This window comes from Habropoda laboriosa, unplaced genomic scaffold (assembly GCF_001263275.1).
Source record: "Habropoda laboriosa isolate 0110345459 unplaced genomic scaffold, ASM126327v1 scaffold57, whole genome shotgun sequence".
NCBI classification, from domain to species: Eukaryota; Metazoa; Arthropoda; class Insecta; order Hymenoptera; family Apidae; genus Habropoda; species Habropoda laboriosa.
Window position 1 is genome coordinate 641135 of NW_017100229.1, and position 16981 is coordinate 658115.

The window sequence follows — 16981 nt, forward strand, 5'->3', positions numbered from 1 at the left end:
GTTATGACTGGTTAATCGCGTTAGCCGGTGTAGTCCTTATTTCAAAACTTACGAGCCTGTCGTCGACGTATCGTCGATATATTCGAAGCCGCGTTACCTCCACTCGTATCTTCCTCTTGGTATTACATAAAATTCTTATGTCATAATTAACGGGTGTGCCGTGGATGCCGTAGGTACTAATTATTCGCGGAATCGTAGCAGTTTATTTTTCACGGTTAAATATAGCGTTCTCCGAACGCGTTCGTTTTGATGGTTAATTAGGTTGATTGTAACTGGGGATCGGTAGAGTGGAAGATACTTATCCGAGGATTGTGTAACGATTCTCACGAACAGAGGATGCTCAACCTTGAATTTACGTTTGCTGGATAGACTGGTTGCATCCATTAGGATCGTGCGATTAAGAAATTGTCAAACGTGTGTGATTTTAAAACGTTTCGAATCGCCTCGAATCGTACGGTGTTCGACTCTAACGCGTATTTGACGAGCTCGTAAAAAATTGAAGCTAAGAGGTTTCCGTATCGACGTCGATAAAACGGTCGTATAAGTCCCGTAAATCTCGTGATAAACTACCACCAAGGCCGATATACATCCTTGAATATACTCATACTTATCCTCGCGTAGTCGGTTGCGTGTTGCATGGCTCATCATGGTCGTCTTCCTGAGCATTGATCTTCCTGATACACGGTGTTTCGTAAGAGTTATAGTTCCCCAGCTTGAAACCACTTCATAATGTTTCTAATATTTAAAATTCGTATTTAACACGTTAAGCGCCATGTCAGTCGTCGGTGACTGACAGTATACTTTTCGTTCGGGCCATGTCAGTCACTGTTGACTGACGATATACAATTTAGAAAATTATATTCTTCTATTGATAAATTTTGAATAATTTCGAGATCATAAAAGAATGTACCTAAATATTACTTGTTACCAAAAACAAATTTTAATGAGTATTATTAAATCACATGCAGTCTTATCACAACCTTACACAGATCTCCGGCCGCCAGCATATCGGTGAAATCGAATATCGCGGGCTAAACGGAAAGGAAGAGAAAACAGGCTTGGCGCTTAACGTGTTAACAAAATTACGTTAATCTCTTCAAGTTTGGACCCATAAATTGGACACTAATCAAAAGTTTGCAGTCACTTTTCTAACGTTCCAAGAAGGACGAGAGTTTTGAAATTCACTATGTAATTTTTGAAAAAGTCAGTACAGAAGAAAAATTCACTTTTTGTTCCCAAAGTAATTTCCGTTAGCGTGTAAATTTAATGGAACACCCAGTATGCATTCCACCGCCTCCGCGGAGCGCAGAACGTGTATCGGAAGCGGGCAGCCACGACCGCGGCTCTACATCAGCCGTAGTCCCGCCAATGAGAGGCCAGAGACCGCTTAAAAATGGCCAGTAAAATAACCCCATAAACATAATCCCCGTAGGTAGACCTGTCAACCTTGGCTATCCATTCCAGGCAACGATCCACAGCGATCGGTACACATTACCCGCTGTCGATCCTTCCACCCGGCCCTTTCGCCTTCAGTTTTCGTCGTTTGACGCGGGAACGCCGATGATCGTAATGATCCTCGCTCCCCTCTCCCAGTCGAATACAACCGGTGTCCTTATACGTTCCTCGAAGCGTTGTGTCGGTTGTTGCGTCGCCGTGGACCCTCGCTCTTCTTCCTCGTTCCCTCGTGTCCCTTTGCATCCCCCGGAACGATCGAGTTTCCCCATTAATTCCACGAGCGGCAAGCATTAGCATGTCGTTAGCATGGCTGCACTCCCGCGAACGTATGAATCCATTATCGAGAGAATGGAGAGAGGAGAGAGGCTAGGTGGGCTCTCCTCGAACGTGTGTACCACAACTCGAGGAGGGTACACACACGGCACCTTAGGTGCCACCTTAAGGGAGAACGGGTTATTTTTCTCTTCTTCTTTTTTCTCTCTTCTCCTCCTGAGAAGCGAGGGGATCGACCGGGAAGATCGTATCTGCTTCGTTACGAGCGACACACGCGCGAGAATTCGTGAGAGATCCAACGAAATTACGGTCATGAGCGTTCACGATGCTGCATAATCGCGAAAAGTGCCCCGTGTCCCCCCGAGGTTCTCTCTTCCGTGTATAGACTTGTGTTGTAATACAAGCGGGAAATTAATTTCGATGCAAAAGAGAAGAAAACGAACCACCCTGAGTTTGGAGAGGTTCGTTGGGTGGTTGTCCGTTTATGGTTGTTCGTATGGAAGCAGTTTTCGCGGTACCCTTTTCGTACAGACTGTTCGCCACCGGTGTAAAAGGCTACGTGAGAAGTGGAAAAGTCCATTCGTGGCCAGACACTAATTAGCACGCGAATGTCACAGTCAGAGACGTTTTACAATACTTTCGCACGGTGCGTTGCGACACCGCGAACGGCCAAATACGGAGGAGCTCGCGTGAAGTAGATGCGGCCATACCTGGTCAGACACGAATTATTAGCGGAACGCTGGTAGTTCGACCCTCTCTTTTTACTCCCTCGGGTGTTTCGTGATGGAAACCGACGACGACGACTACTAGTCACCATTCCGCTTGTTTCAACGATCAGAGCTATTGCGAATAAAAAAGAAAGAAAGACGGTTTTGCCTTGACCTAAGTAGTGCAAATAATGCGATTCCTGGGAAGCAGTAGTTAACGTGGTAATTGCTGTATCGTGTCGCGTGTCGCTGTGGTTCTGTTACGAAATTACTGGACGCGAACGCCGGCGTCTTTTAATGCGTTAAATTGTAATCATCGACCCCTTGGGTAGTGGGATTTAATTCGTTGAATTTATGCTTCCGATTTAACCTTGTTCTACATCTTTTGACACGTTGCCGTTGTAAAAAGGACAATTATATCTCCAGTCGCGAGAATTTTTCGAAACAATTTTAACGAATCTTTTATTCAAATCTACCAAAATGGTAAAATAAATTGCCATTGATCTGTGCAAAATTAACTATTTTTCCAACAGTGTACACACTTCATATTCAAAATTTGATACATTGCCATTATAAGGACAATTACGTTTCCAGTGTGAAGAATTTTTAGAAAAATTTTAATTAATCTTTTCTTAAAATCTACCAAAATGACAAAATAAATTGCTATTGATCTCTGAAGAATTAACTATCTTTCCAACAGTGTGCACAGTTTATTTTCAGAATGATTGACATGCAAACTGACTATGCACTTCATTTTACACCTTGTTGTGTATTTTCTCTCAGGTACATCAAGTATTTCAGCGGTTTGCTCTCATGCGCTTTACGAATCAGCCAATCTCCCCTCTACTTAACGCACCTCACGGTCCTCGGTGTTCCTCTGTTCGAACCAACCGGATGTCGAGCGTTCCTCAAGGTCTACGAAGGCCTAACCCCCGTCTACACCTCGGATCTGTACTCTGTAACGAATGCCCGCGAGTTCACGGTGAATCTCGGTGGTCTTCGTCTAAGGGGAGACATTCTGGTGAAATGTTACCACAGGGTGTACTCGAAGCAAAGCAGAGAAGTCATGTTCTCCCTGCAGGTAAGTAAAGCTAGCAGTAACTTCCTCGATTAAAGTCAACTCGACACGTTTTCAAATATTAACTTTACCGGAAGGAATTCTGTCTTCGTGTTTGACTAATATCCCAGCTTCCATTCTCTCGTTGCAAAAAGTAAATCGAGACCACTCTGCTACGTGTGCTCTCTTATCAGCCAACAATGTAATATATTTACTTCTCGTATCTCGAATCATTTTCAAATTCATCTCTGAATCTGTTAATTTTTTTCCCATGTTAACCTAAAGTTCAATTCTCGGTAACCCACTATTGAGGAATTTAAAAAATGACGATCATTCCTCACTGAAAAGTTCAACATTTCACATTGCGTGCGCATCGCTGGAAAATTCAAAAGTGACTCGGAAAAAAGGGGTAGAAATTCCCAGCAGACCTGGTAGCTGTGATAATTTGCTATAAACTTCACCTCTTCTAATAACGTTGATTCAGAGACCCTCGAGCGACTGCAATTAGCACGATCGTATCGCTTTTCCGACTCTCGTTTCGCGTTAAATTCCCGCGATAGGGGGAAAACACACACACACGCGGTATCGCGTTTACGTAAAAAGCGACCGTTCGTATCTTGGACAGAGATCGGTATTCGTTGCTTCCGCAGTTCCACACTTGCGTGATCACCGAGAACGTGGTATCTTTTCCTCGTTCGGAGCTCGACGTCGCCTGTGACGATCCTCGATGCCCACCGGATAGCGTGGTGACTTTGTACTTCGCCACGGACGCCAAGCGTCAAGATGGACCCATACCGGCGCCGACGCCGGCCGTTCCTCACGCCTCTGCTCACCACGACCCAATACTGCACTGGGACAGTTACACGAATCTCGAAATCAGCGACGACGGTGAGTCTTTGTCGAATTGTTTCAGTATGTATCTGTGGGAAAGTGTGCAATTTATCGAGAGTACGTACCGGGTGGCACGTTAAAAGTTGGTTTTAGAGAAATAGGATTTTTATGTCAGAAAGGAAAATGTTGGTATCGACAGATGAATGAAATTTTACTTGACCCTTTCGCTACGGCAGATTTTAACGCGTAACTTGGGTGACTGAGGGTAAATTTTTAACCAAGGCTGCGAAATTTGTTATTTTGGCCGTGTCGTTTTATTAAATCAGGATGGAAGTGCGTGAAGGACAAAATGAAGTATTAAATTAAGGTGCAAGTGCGTCAAAAGGCTCCAAAAGTATTCGAAACGCCTCTACGCGTCAATAGTAATGAAAGGGTTAACAAGGCTTCAATTTTAAGAGCTTGTTTATACAACTTTGGGGTAAGTTGTTTGTCAACATTGAAGCCTTTTTAAGTAAAATTTTATTTATTTATTGTACTGCATGTAACACAAATGTTCAGTTGTATGTACAGCACCTAGTACTCACTTTTTAATCTATACACAGTCTATATACACTACCGGCCAAATGTTTGGAATCACTGTGCACTGTAAGTTGCACAAAGATTCCCCCAAAAAAGGTAGCATTTATAATAATTTTTTAACGAATTTTTTATCATTCAAGTCAATCGAAATGAGGTAAAGTGCTATTGATCTCCAGAACATTAATTTCAAATCAATAAAGAATTAGTAGCAGATTGAACGTTAATGTAAATTGGCAGGTGATTCCAAACTTTTGGCCGGTAGTGTAGATTAGGAAAGACGACAGATGACAGATGTATACCGAGTGATTCGTATGAAATGATACAGATTATCTTGTGGGAAGTTTAAAAAAATTTTTAATTCCAAATATTGATTTATTCCTTGCGCAATTTTGTTTTCAATTTCTGAGAATGATTAAGCGATTGAATCATCGGTGATAAAAATAGCAAATTTTCTCTCTCTAAATATGTTTTTGGAAATTCTGATAACGATTGAGCGATTGAATCATCGGTGATAAAAATCGATACACGTTCGTGGAAGAATGTTTATGCTTAAGAATGTGTGTAAGCTGGTGTTCCTGGAATATAACCACGATCATGACAGATAATACGAATCTGGCAAATCTGTGTTAAGCCTGCTCCGACATCGAACGATAAATGGAAGCGACGAAAGGTTCATACTAATATTCTACTACTGTCTCCTTTGAGAAACAGAGCACGATCAGTTACTACTCGGAATTTCAAGAACTCCGGTTTGATCAACGATCACCCGTGGAGACGAGAGAGTTCGCGTGGAACGAAGCACTCGATTAAGTTAGATTAGAGTAGATTACAACGCGACCGTCCAATTTGGTGCAATTGCTGCAGCGTTAGATGGGGTTACTTAGGAGGTTACTCACGAAACTACTCCAAAGTCTACATGTAGGTGAATTTAGAAGAGCTACCAAAAAAAGTGTCCTCCTTCTGTCGACAATTCTCATGTTCCTCCATCTTCGATAAGAACGATTAATCAAGCGAAAATTAGTTCAAAGTGAACTCTGAAACTCTATCAGAAGTTGCGATTCGATATATCTGAATAGTGTGTGAGAATATTACACTTGGATTAATATAACGTCGGGTAACAGGGTTTCTAGTGTCTATCGAGGTTTTTAGTTAGAAGTTTCAACGTGAATTCGGAAGTTGGTGAATTGATAACGTCACGAGTTGTCGCCACGATTAATTAACTGATAGGCGAAAACTCGCGGGCTCGTAATTCAAGCAACGGAACTCATCGTTTCGGGGCTAATTCGCGCTAATTTTCGTCCTAATGGTAGCCAATTAACCTCGATCTGTCGGTGAGAAGCAGTCAGAAATACTACTTGGCTCCGACAGGGGGAGAAAGAAAGGTGATTCCGTTGGTAGGGGTGTTTGGTGTAGGGTGGGGAAGAGGGAGGACAGAGACGAAAAGCTAGTAGTTAATGTGGTTGTATTTAAACCGGCTGACTAACGCCGCCGGAAATACGTCCTGCCAGCCGGAGGTGAAATGCCGGTTTATCGCGACGACACACCGTTCCGTCTGGAAATAGATCAAAGGTCGAATTAACGGCTGGGCAAGGTCCACGAAGAATGATCCTTAGGATGAGTTCGATTTCTCCTCGTCATCGAGTGCCTTCTGGTTTTTTTTTTTCTCTTTGCTTGTCGGATTTATGAGAACGAGGTTAAGTTTGCGTAGTCTACGATGCATCGTGATTGTTTTTCTCGGATCGCGTTTACCCAAGCGCTGGTTTATTTGGTTCGGGATTGCGCGGAGGCGTGAATATTAAACATTCTGAAGTTTTTGTGTTTGGAAGTTTGAAAATAAAGAAATTTGGGGATTCGGAAGTTTGAGAGTTTGGAAACTTGAGGATTTGGAATGTTAAAGAATGCGGAAATTTGATATTTAGGGGAATTTGAGAGTTAGAATGTTCTAAATTTGGAAATTTGGGGATTCCGAATGTTAAGGAATGCGGAAATTTGAAATTTAGAGGAATTCGAGAGTTAGAATGTTCTGGATTTGGAAATTTGAGGATTCGGAATGTTGGAGAATGCGGAAATTTGGTTATTTTGGGGAATTTGAGTGTTAGAATGTTCTGAATTTGTAAATTTGAAAATTCAGAGTGTCAGAGAACGCGGAAATTCAAAACTTCAGCGAATTTGAAAATTCGAAAATCCGCAAATCGAAGCAGTTATATTCCTCCCTCCGTTCGCCGAGCAAACTCAATAGACAGATTCCCGAATTCCCCCCCGATATCAATCATCAACGCTCGCTCGCGAGCCCTCGTCCTCGTCCGATTTCCCCAGCCCAAATTCCGACCTACGTTAAACGAAACGAAGCGTACAGTCGCCCACGCGACTCCTGCCCTGGTTCACCGAACCGTTTCGAATATTCGGGACGATTACGTCACCGCGATGCGTCCGTGAAGCGGCCCAGGGAAAAGAAACGGGGGGACGAGATGAAACGAGAGACGGGCTCCGATTCAATTCGTTTCGTTAACGATCGGCCCATGCTTCCAATAAAGCTGTGACCCAAATTGCCACTGATGGTTACATCGATACGGTTCGTCTGCGGGGAGTCGAAACGAAGAGCAACCTCAAGAAAACGAAACGAAACGGATAGAGGAGGGCGGAGGAAGCACGATGTTTCACGACTAGAAAACAAAGGGTTCGAATGGACAAATAAAAGTCGAAGGGTTGGTCTGAAAGGCTGGTTTAACCACAACGATAACGATCGATCGTTCTCCCTTTGACCGAGGGAAAGAAAAAAGGAAATACCTGGGTGTGACCTAACGAAAATCAATTTCACCATGCGGTAACTATTCAATCGGTTCGACGACAGAGAAAGGGGGAAAAAAAATGTAAACGTTGGTCAGTGTCATGGCGGAGTGGATCGATTATATCGGTTTCATTTACAGGTCACATTTATATTCCGTCAATCTTCTCGTCAGACGCGGATCTTCTTCCTGCTATTGACGTACCGCGTCACGTTGCCAGCCAGCTTTTCATCCCTCCGTTTGTCTCTGATATCGTGTATCGAAATGGGCATCGATAAAATGCCCGTGCACTCGCCGTTCTTTTGTATTCCACGGCGGTAATTGAATACCGAGTACAATCAATCGCAGTTCTGAGTAAACTCGTGAATTTTTACAGCGCCGGTTTATCGTCGATCTCTTATTTTCCTTCCCTCCCCGAAAGCGTTCATGGTTCTCGAAGTTCGATCGCACTTTTCGTTTCGCCGCGGTTGTGCTCGAAAGGTGACGTGAAATGTGAATGGTAAATCTGGTACAGTTGGAATATCTGTACTTCTGTTTGCTTAGACAATTTACTCTAGCAAGTATAATGAACCGCCAGGTTGAAACCACCGCGGAGGTGAAATAGTGGACGTTATGCGAGCCCACACGGTGTGCACCCACGCGACGGAAAATAAGATTCCAAGAGCGCTGTTCCCGCTTTACGAACGATCGACTTTAACGACCCGATGAGCTACGTGATCTACGAGCGAAAAGTTTTTAGCTCGCGAGAAGGTGAAATCCAGCGATAAATCTTTGTAACTTCCGGTTCATTTCGAACAGCCCTCGCATTCCTCGCTCCATTTTTAACAATTTTATGCAATGGTCACACGTGCTATTTTACGGTATTTCTCGTAACACGGAATCTCCTTCGTCCTTTTCGTTCAATCATTTATTCAAGATTCAAGCATGGTGACATCTGACTCTTCCGGCTCGTTTCAAACTGGGCAGACATTTTTTCAATTTAATCTGAAGAATTTCTCCGCTATTTTCTACGGATCAGCGAACACCTTTTATTAAATTATTCGCGGGAATCAGGCATAAAGAATTTCACGTCACATCTGTTCCATCGATTTTATCACTCCACTTCTATGTAGGAAAACAGGGCGAGGAAATGAGAGAGAGAGAGAGAGAGAGAGAGAGCGAGCCTTATGCCAACGTGGAAACCTAAAATTAAGAGCACGCCCCTTGAATCAAGTGGCTCTGGAAGAAAATAACCGGTGCTCTTTTTTTTTCGCGCCTCTGGCGATTATTACGTTTGTCCCCTTTCATTTCCCCCCCTTTTCGCCACCCTCCATTCTCGCTCGTTTCTTTCATCGTTAACCGTAATCTGTTTGAATTTCTCGATGATACTTACCTAACGAAACGATAAGGACGATTACCCCGTTCGATGAAGATATCGCGAGACCACCAGCACCGGTAACAGAAGCAGCAACGTGGATTCGTAGGAATTCTACCTTCAGAAATTCTTCATTTTTCGCCGTCTCGTTATTTCTTCCAACTTTTATCCCCGAACCTTGAAGCGTTTCTAGCTCAGCTCAGCTCTTTTCTCGGCCACATCCTGTCACCCAAAGGTTCCGCCCTTTTAACGAAAAAGACTCGATCGAGAGGAGTCGTTTTTGGCGAAGTATACGAGAAACGGAGCGGTCGTTAAATTTCTTCCGGTTGGACGGTTAGCCGCGAATTTCGGGTGAACTACTTCTCCTTCGGACTGTTTTCACCCAGGGATGAATTATTATCGGCGATTATTCTCGCGTTACGTTCATTTTCAGAGAAATGTGAAAAGTGAGACGATTCCTTTTGGAACGAGTGGAAAATCGAAGAAAATCGTCTCACGAGGTGACTGTGTGGAGTCTGAGAGGTTAATCTGCGAAGAGGGACGGAGTTGTAAAGAACGTAGAAGGTGGTTCGGATGGTGGGGAGGACGTTGAGTTTATTCTTGGCGTCGGGACGAGACGTAGCTTAATAGTTTTCGCGCGATTCTACGCCGAAGCACGGCGCGATCTCTGCTCCTCCAACGACCAATTGTGTGCGTGATTTTGTTTACGTTACTCGAAGGCAACGGTGCTCGTTTTATTTCCCCCCGTATATATCGCGTAGGCTCGTGCAATTCGATCGCAGTTTCGATGGAAAACAGAGGCGAACTGTCAAGTACGTGACGAAGTTCGACGTGGCTGGAAAATTGTTGGATCTCGAGTGTACCGTAAGTGAAACACCTTCTACGTGTAAAAATTTCTCGAGAATTAGAGGCGATTTGCCGGTTATATACCGTGAACGTGTTGAATTTTACGTGATTAATTTTTTAACCAATTAAATTGGCGCGTTTAAAGGCACGTTTGTTACAAGCCGTATTAAAAATTGACGATATTTATCATTTTTTTAAAAAGAAACTATAAATTATTTTTAGCTGCTCCTTCGTGGAGATGTTTATCCGTCTTTCGACCGTACTCGAGAATTTTTTCACGAAAAAATACTCGCTATTAACGGAGTTATAATATCGCAAATTGGTGTTTGTTAGATTCAGTTTCGCCCCTGTTCTGGAAGCGTGTCTGATTACTTCCCTACTGATTCTACTTAGACAAAGGTTGGAATTCTCTCTACTCCTTCTACCGTGCATTAACGTTCTGCAACGAGTTTAATTCCATTTAACCCTTTGAGTACGACGTTCACGTATTCTCTCCAAATCGTCCAATCTATTTGTACAATTCAATTCAGAGAAAAAACTGTGGAACAATTACTCGAAAATCGTCGCGTTACGATCGAGCACAATCGCGTCGTATTTCTTACCGAATAAACTCGTGTGATTCACCTGTCTGAATACCTCGAGAATACCCACCATACGTTACACCATCAACACGCGATAAAGTTTCTCATTTCTACCGGCGGAGACCGTGTTCAGCTCGCGCCACGAGGGGGAAAAGTGTACGTAGAATAGAGACTTCTGTTCCAAAATTGGTAAATCGAGCTGTCGCCGTTACTCTCGCTCCGTTGCAAGGACCGCTGGAAAGTCTGTTCCTGGAAAGTGTCGAGTGTATCCGTGATGTTTGGAAAACGGTGCCGTAAACGGAGACGCGAGCAACTTCCGTTTCGGTCGTGAAAGATTTCACCGGCGTTTGTACCACCGGCGAACCGCCGTTTGACATTGTCAAGCGGAATGTCATAATTATGCCGCTTTCCTCCGACGATTTCTAGTTAACCATCGGATACCTCTTTCGGAGGAAGAGGATCTCTCCTCTTCGGGTTGTGTCGCCTCTCGCGAGGTCGCTTTCAATTTGTTGCTGCTCGGCGAACGTCGCAATCTTGACCTTTGCCTTGCGTCCACGCTGCTAGTATATCGTTAACCTCACGACTCGGCGGACATATTGACGGTTCCGGTCGTGGAATCTATCTTTCTAGCTTTTATTGCTGGCCTGAACGCTGTTGCAGTGCTGCATCTTTTCGTTGACTCTTCGTAGTCGAGGGGAAGAGACAATTTCGCGATGGAATATTTATCGAATAATCGTCAGGATTAATTCCCCAAGGATCTTAATCCTTCGTTTATGTTAGTTAAATACAGTTTAACAGAGAAAGGAGCGACGTTATCGGTGAAAGTTGTACGATAAGTAATCGCAGAAATAATCCTCAGGATTAATTTTTCATATCTTAATCCTTCGTTTATGTTAATTATAGTTCGACAGTGAATCTTCTAATTTTTAAACGAGTGTTATCAAACGATATGACAAGTATTTGCAAACTATGGATCAAAGTTCTTCAAAATTGACCGATTAAAGAATTGACCCAGTGTCTATAAAATTTGGGTTACCACAATTTTTTTTCACGATTTCGAGAATGACGGAGGATCGACAGCGGGTTGCGCGTTTCGCTGCAGCTTCAATCACCGGGAATAAAAATTGAGCGATGTGTTTGACAAGGCCACACCATAGCCAGAAGCCTGTTAAGGCACGCCGTAAAAGGGCGAACGGGTTGCACAATGGGTATCGAAGTGACGAAATAAAAGTGCACGAGGGAGTTGCTCGGGGTTGGAGTAAACAATGGTGACGTAACAGCAGGAAGACGTACGACCAAGAGCGACAAGACAATGGCCTGTTGTCTCTGTTTTCTCTGTTCTCATCCCCATCCCCCTCTCTCTCTCTCTCGTTCTCTCTTGATCCAGTCCCGACGACGAACGTTTTCTCTTCTCTCGTTGCGCCGCGCAATTTCTTCGACAGCGTGTCCCGAACAAAAGGCTGAGGTCGAGCCGTGGAAACGATTTTTGAGAGTCAGCATACGGCGCACACGCTTTGTTTCTCTACCGACCGGTTAAAAATAATTCTCGTCGTGCGGAGGTATTCTCTCGGAATCGATACGTCACGGAAAATTAAGGTGGAACGTGGAATCTGGGTCGAATTATTTTTCCCCCGCCGATCAATTTTATCATCCGTCACAAACTCCTCGCGTTCCTCCAATTTATCCCTTTAAATTCTTCTCGTTATCTATCATCCGGCTTTCCTTCTGAAACATAATTGTCCTCGTTCTTAAACCCTTTCAGCGCTGAATACTCCGCAGCTAAATGCTTATCCGGTAACAGACAGGGTCCGCGACTGTTACTACGAACACAATACTTCTTCGTATAAATTGCAGGCTCAATCATTGAATTATATCATAACCGTGGCCATTCTTCTCGTTTTTTCCTCTCGTTGTCGCGCTGAATTATGTGTAATAGATAAACTGCAGTAACTCGGTTCAGACGTATCCAGAGTCCACACAGACGACGTTTTATCAAACCACGTTGGACTCGGTGAAATTGCAAAGAGATCGCCAATCTCTGTCCTAAATACACAGACACGGTTTACAGTCAAAGAACTTCATATCTCCACGTTGAATTTGCGTAATCGACTAATTAAGATAAATTCAATTCTTCGTGAACAACAGAGACGCGCAAGAATAACGGGGATGAATCCTACTATCGACGTGAACAATAAGTAGAAAGTGTAATTGACCATTACCACGTGAATTAAGAATTTCGAATCTGTTTCGACAAAAGGCACGCAGAGAGAGATAGCGAGGAAAAATCGCGTACTATCAGCGAGCGAGATAAACGGAAGGTGTAAGTGCCTATTAGGACATAAATTTGGTGGAAGAAAGGGCTACCACCGCGAATGGAATCGACGACAGAAGCCGTTTCACCGTGGGGAGTCTGGTTTCACGCGATTCCCCGTGACTTATCGTCGCAATTTCGCCGCGTTATTGCCGGCTGCGTTCATTCACCACGGCGACAGGACGATTAGGATCCGGTTCCCACAGTTTCGTCTTTTCCCGTGGATCTCCCCAGCGTCTGCACGCGTTAATGCGTCAGCATCACCTCCTCACTCGTACAAATCGTGCACGCGTCCTTGTCCCAGTTCTGCTACCTAGGAATACCGCCTGCTTACTTGCCAACGATAGCTGACCAACTTTTCGCTCTGTCCTCGTCACTGGCCGCCAGTAGAAATAGCCCCACGATACGCACGGACGAACGCGAACTGGTGCCGCTGAGACAAACAACACCGGCGATCTGGATTTACCGGTGATGAATCACGCGCCGGTTCTCGGTTCATGATTTTCGATCGCGAGATCGCCGAGATCTCGAGCTGAGGTAATACCGCCTTTCGAGAAAACCTCCCCCCGTGCACCTTGCCCTCCTTCGCTTGATTAATCGCTGCTGGTTCAAGCGGATTCGTAAAGGAGTTGATACGGTCGTTTTAGTAGGTTTCAAGTTGGCGGTATTTGCGATGTTTTCGTTGAGATTCTGCTAGGTGTTTTGGAAAGATGATAATTTTTTGTAATGGTTCAGATAGGTAGAAAAATTGAGGATGCTTGTGATTCTATTTAATTCTCGTAGGACGAATGCAGGGACATTTTGACTCAACAGCGATAAGGTCAGGCTGCTCGGATTAGGAAATACACCTATTTTATTTATCAAATGTAAATAACCAAGAAAAATATCAAATATGTAAAAAACCCGTGTACAATAGAAACTTTGCTATGGGTTAAAATGACTCTGCATTCGTCTGTAAAACCATTCGCCTTCCTAAGGTTAACTCTCTACTGTCCAGACGGAGTCTGCTATCTTTTTCGTTTTCTTCCATTCGATTTAGAACGCAAGATTATTATATTAAAATGAAATTAATACAGCCAACCACTCTATTCTGTAATGTTCATTAGGAATATGTGTAATAAGGGTAAATCAGTAAGAAAAGTTGTCAGAAATGTTGTATATTTATGTATAAACTACCTGGAATTTCAGGAATTTCGTAGACTACAGTAAATTCTCTACAAGAGTCAGATAGTGTCGGCCTACCTCCACGTAAAAAAAAAAAATATGTAGGGTCGATTCCATAAGTGTCAGTAAAATGTAGGGTCGATTCCACTAGCGACAGTAAAATGCAGGGTCGGCCTACCTCCACGTAAAAAAAAAAAAATGTAGGGTCGATTTGACAAGTGTCAGTAAAATGTAAGATCGATAGCAGCAGAAAAGCTGCTAAACAATTAGAATTAAATGTAACGATAGAAATTATTGCAATAATGCGTAATGCAATTGAAAAATTGAAAGAATCAAAAGAAAAAACGCGAATTCATATCTTTCTCGATTCTAGAATATAAGAAAATTTGAATAAAATACGCGACGAGAATTGGGGAGAAGCATAAGTTAAACGCGTCAAAATATTCAATAATAAACGAACTAGGGATGAAGCTATTATTTCAATACGCGATGCACTGACTCTAGTATTTACTAAAATTCAAAAATTCTCGTATAAATTCCGAAAACCGATTATTAATTACGGTAAACTACTGAGACGGTTTAATTTTGGGTGGGCATAGTGCACGAGTGTAGTGCACTCGTTTCAAATAAACTCACAATATACAATAATAAATCAACTAACGGTAAATTATTAGTAAACAAAATAGCAAGTCATTAAAATAAATTCAATATCAGAGAAAATATATGAAAAATACTGAACGAAAAATTTCAAATTAATTTCAATTGCTGGAAGAAAAGTACATATTGATTGTTATGCTGTAACGAAAAAGCAACCTCTCAAAGTCATTTCAATATCCTATTCGACAAGTCTGAAGAACAACGATGACTAAAATTCAAATGTTTATTTCCCTAAACCTTCAAAATAATTTCGAAATATTTTATTCGAAGCGGAGTATTCCAAGTCAGTATCGATAATTGAAGAAATTATTTGATTGTATTTAAAAGAACCGAAAGGAGAATATTTAAAGTCTGATATTAAATGTCTAGCAAGTACCAGTAATTGGTAAAATGATTTATATTTCTTTTAAAAGCTGGTAGTGTATTATTTTTGTTTTAATTGTGCTGGGATTTGTTGGTTTGTTAAGGGAGGATAATAGCGAATAACGTGTGAAATTTGAAAATGAGAGTAAATAGGAACGATTGGATAACGAAATTGGGAGAGTTAGAGAGAATGTGTGAACAGACGAGAAGAAGAGAGGTAAATGATCCAACATGAGAATGTAAGTGTATATTTTTCGGTAATTACTTTATAATTGCTTTATAATTACTTTATAATTACCGATTAGTGGAGAATATTGTTTACATGCAATGGAAGTTTACTGGTGATGTTTATAATTTCGAAAATTCAGGTAGAATTGTAAATATACTGTATCGTAATTCGAATTTAAGTAAATTAGGTTGAACTGCAGTACACAGACGTTACTTTAGCTTGAAATAAATTCGAAACATAGAATTCACAGAGAAAACACTGCGAAACAGCAAAACGTAAACGTTACAATTGTTATAACATGTAAGCAAAAATTTCAGAATTAATTATACGAGTATTTCTCATAAGATTACCGTTACAAGAATATTTCACGTTTATTAATAATTTTATAAGAATTAGGAATATTAATTCACTTTGTTAAAATGCAAAAACTAATAATTTTACAGCAAGTGTTAAGAATTAGGAGCAGCATTCGTTACAAGTTCCACAAGGATACTGAAAGAAAAATTTCAAATTAATTTCAATTGCTATTACGAAAAAGCAACCTCTCAAAGTAATTTCAATATCCTATTCGACAAGTCTGAAGAACAACGATGACTAAAATTCAAATGTTTATTTCCCTAAACCTTCAAAATAATTTCGAAATATTTTATTCGAAGCGGAGTATTCCAAGTCAGTATCGATAATTGAAGAAATTATTTGATTGTATTTAAAAGAACCGAAAGGAGAATATTTAAAGTCTGATATTAAATGTCTAGCAAGTACCAGTAATTGGTAAAATGATTTATATTTGTTTTAAAAGGAAAATTTCTAATAGGTATTAGTTAAAATGAATTGTTATTCAGTCTATTGTATTGAAATTCTAATTGATTCTAATGTATACAAGTGTTACAAGAAGGCTGAGTGTGTACAGGGTGGACACTGACTCTAGTATTTACTAAAATTCAAAAATTCTCGTATAAATTCCGAAAATAGATTATTAATTACGGTAAACTACTGAGACGGTTTAATTAAGGGTGGGCATGGTGCTGCCGATTTTCGCGGGACATTTCCATTATCGTAACACGGTATACTTTATCAATTTTCACAATTTTGTTATAAATTTATACTTCCGACAATTTGTTATAACATTGCATACGTTTATACGTTTGTACAATATTTTTCAATGGAAACATAGGTTATAGCGTTCTCGTTACTTACTCGTGGTTAAATTAATTTCGTAGGGATTAAAAATCAGGTTGACCTATGGTCATAGATTAAAAATAACCATAGTACAGCTAAATTTATCGTGTCAAATAATTCTTTTTACACGAATCAAAAATGTATTCAACGTTTGATTGTTATAATATCGTGAAATGAAGTATATTACACATTTTCTCTATTCACACTGAATTTAAAGATTATAACGATTAAAAATCAAGTTGACCTGTGGTCATTTATCAAGAATAATCATAATAAAGCTGAAATTATTGTGTTAAATAATTTTTTTAATACGAATTAGGAATTTATTCAACGTTTGCTTGTTACAATACCATGAAATAAATTATATTATACGTTTTCTATATTTACACTAAATTTATCGTTCTATAACTACACGTTATGCTGCGTCCGTTTGTTTTTTCTGTGCAGTTCAACCTAATTTACTTAAATATACGTTGCGAGACAGTATAATATTTACAATTCTGCCTGAATTTTTGAAATTCAGAAAAACACAGGTAAACTTCCATTGCATTTAAACGATATTCTCCACCAAACTGGACAAAGTACAACTAGTACTTATCGAAATGATTT

At 41.2% G+C, this 16981-nt stretch overlaps 1 protein-coding gene across 7 annotated transcripts in view; it reads left to right on the forward strand.

Moving 5' to 3' along the window:
* LOC108571422 (tensin-1) overlaps positions 1 to 16981 on the forward strand; it is a 116711-nt gene that overhangs the window by 69284 nt on the left and 30446 nt on the right. For all 7 annotated transcript variants that reach the window (XM_017933454.1, XM_017933453.1, XM_017933452.1 and 4 more), the window contains 2 exons: positions 3219 to 3516; positions 4143 to 4380. In XM_017933454.1, the coding sequence (XP_017788943.1) occupies positions 3219 to 3516; positions 4143 to 4380 (536 nt within the window). The remainder of the gene's footprint in view (positions 1 to 3218; positions 3517 to 4142; positions 4381 to 16981) is intronic.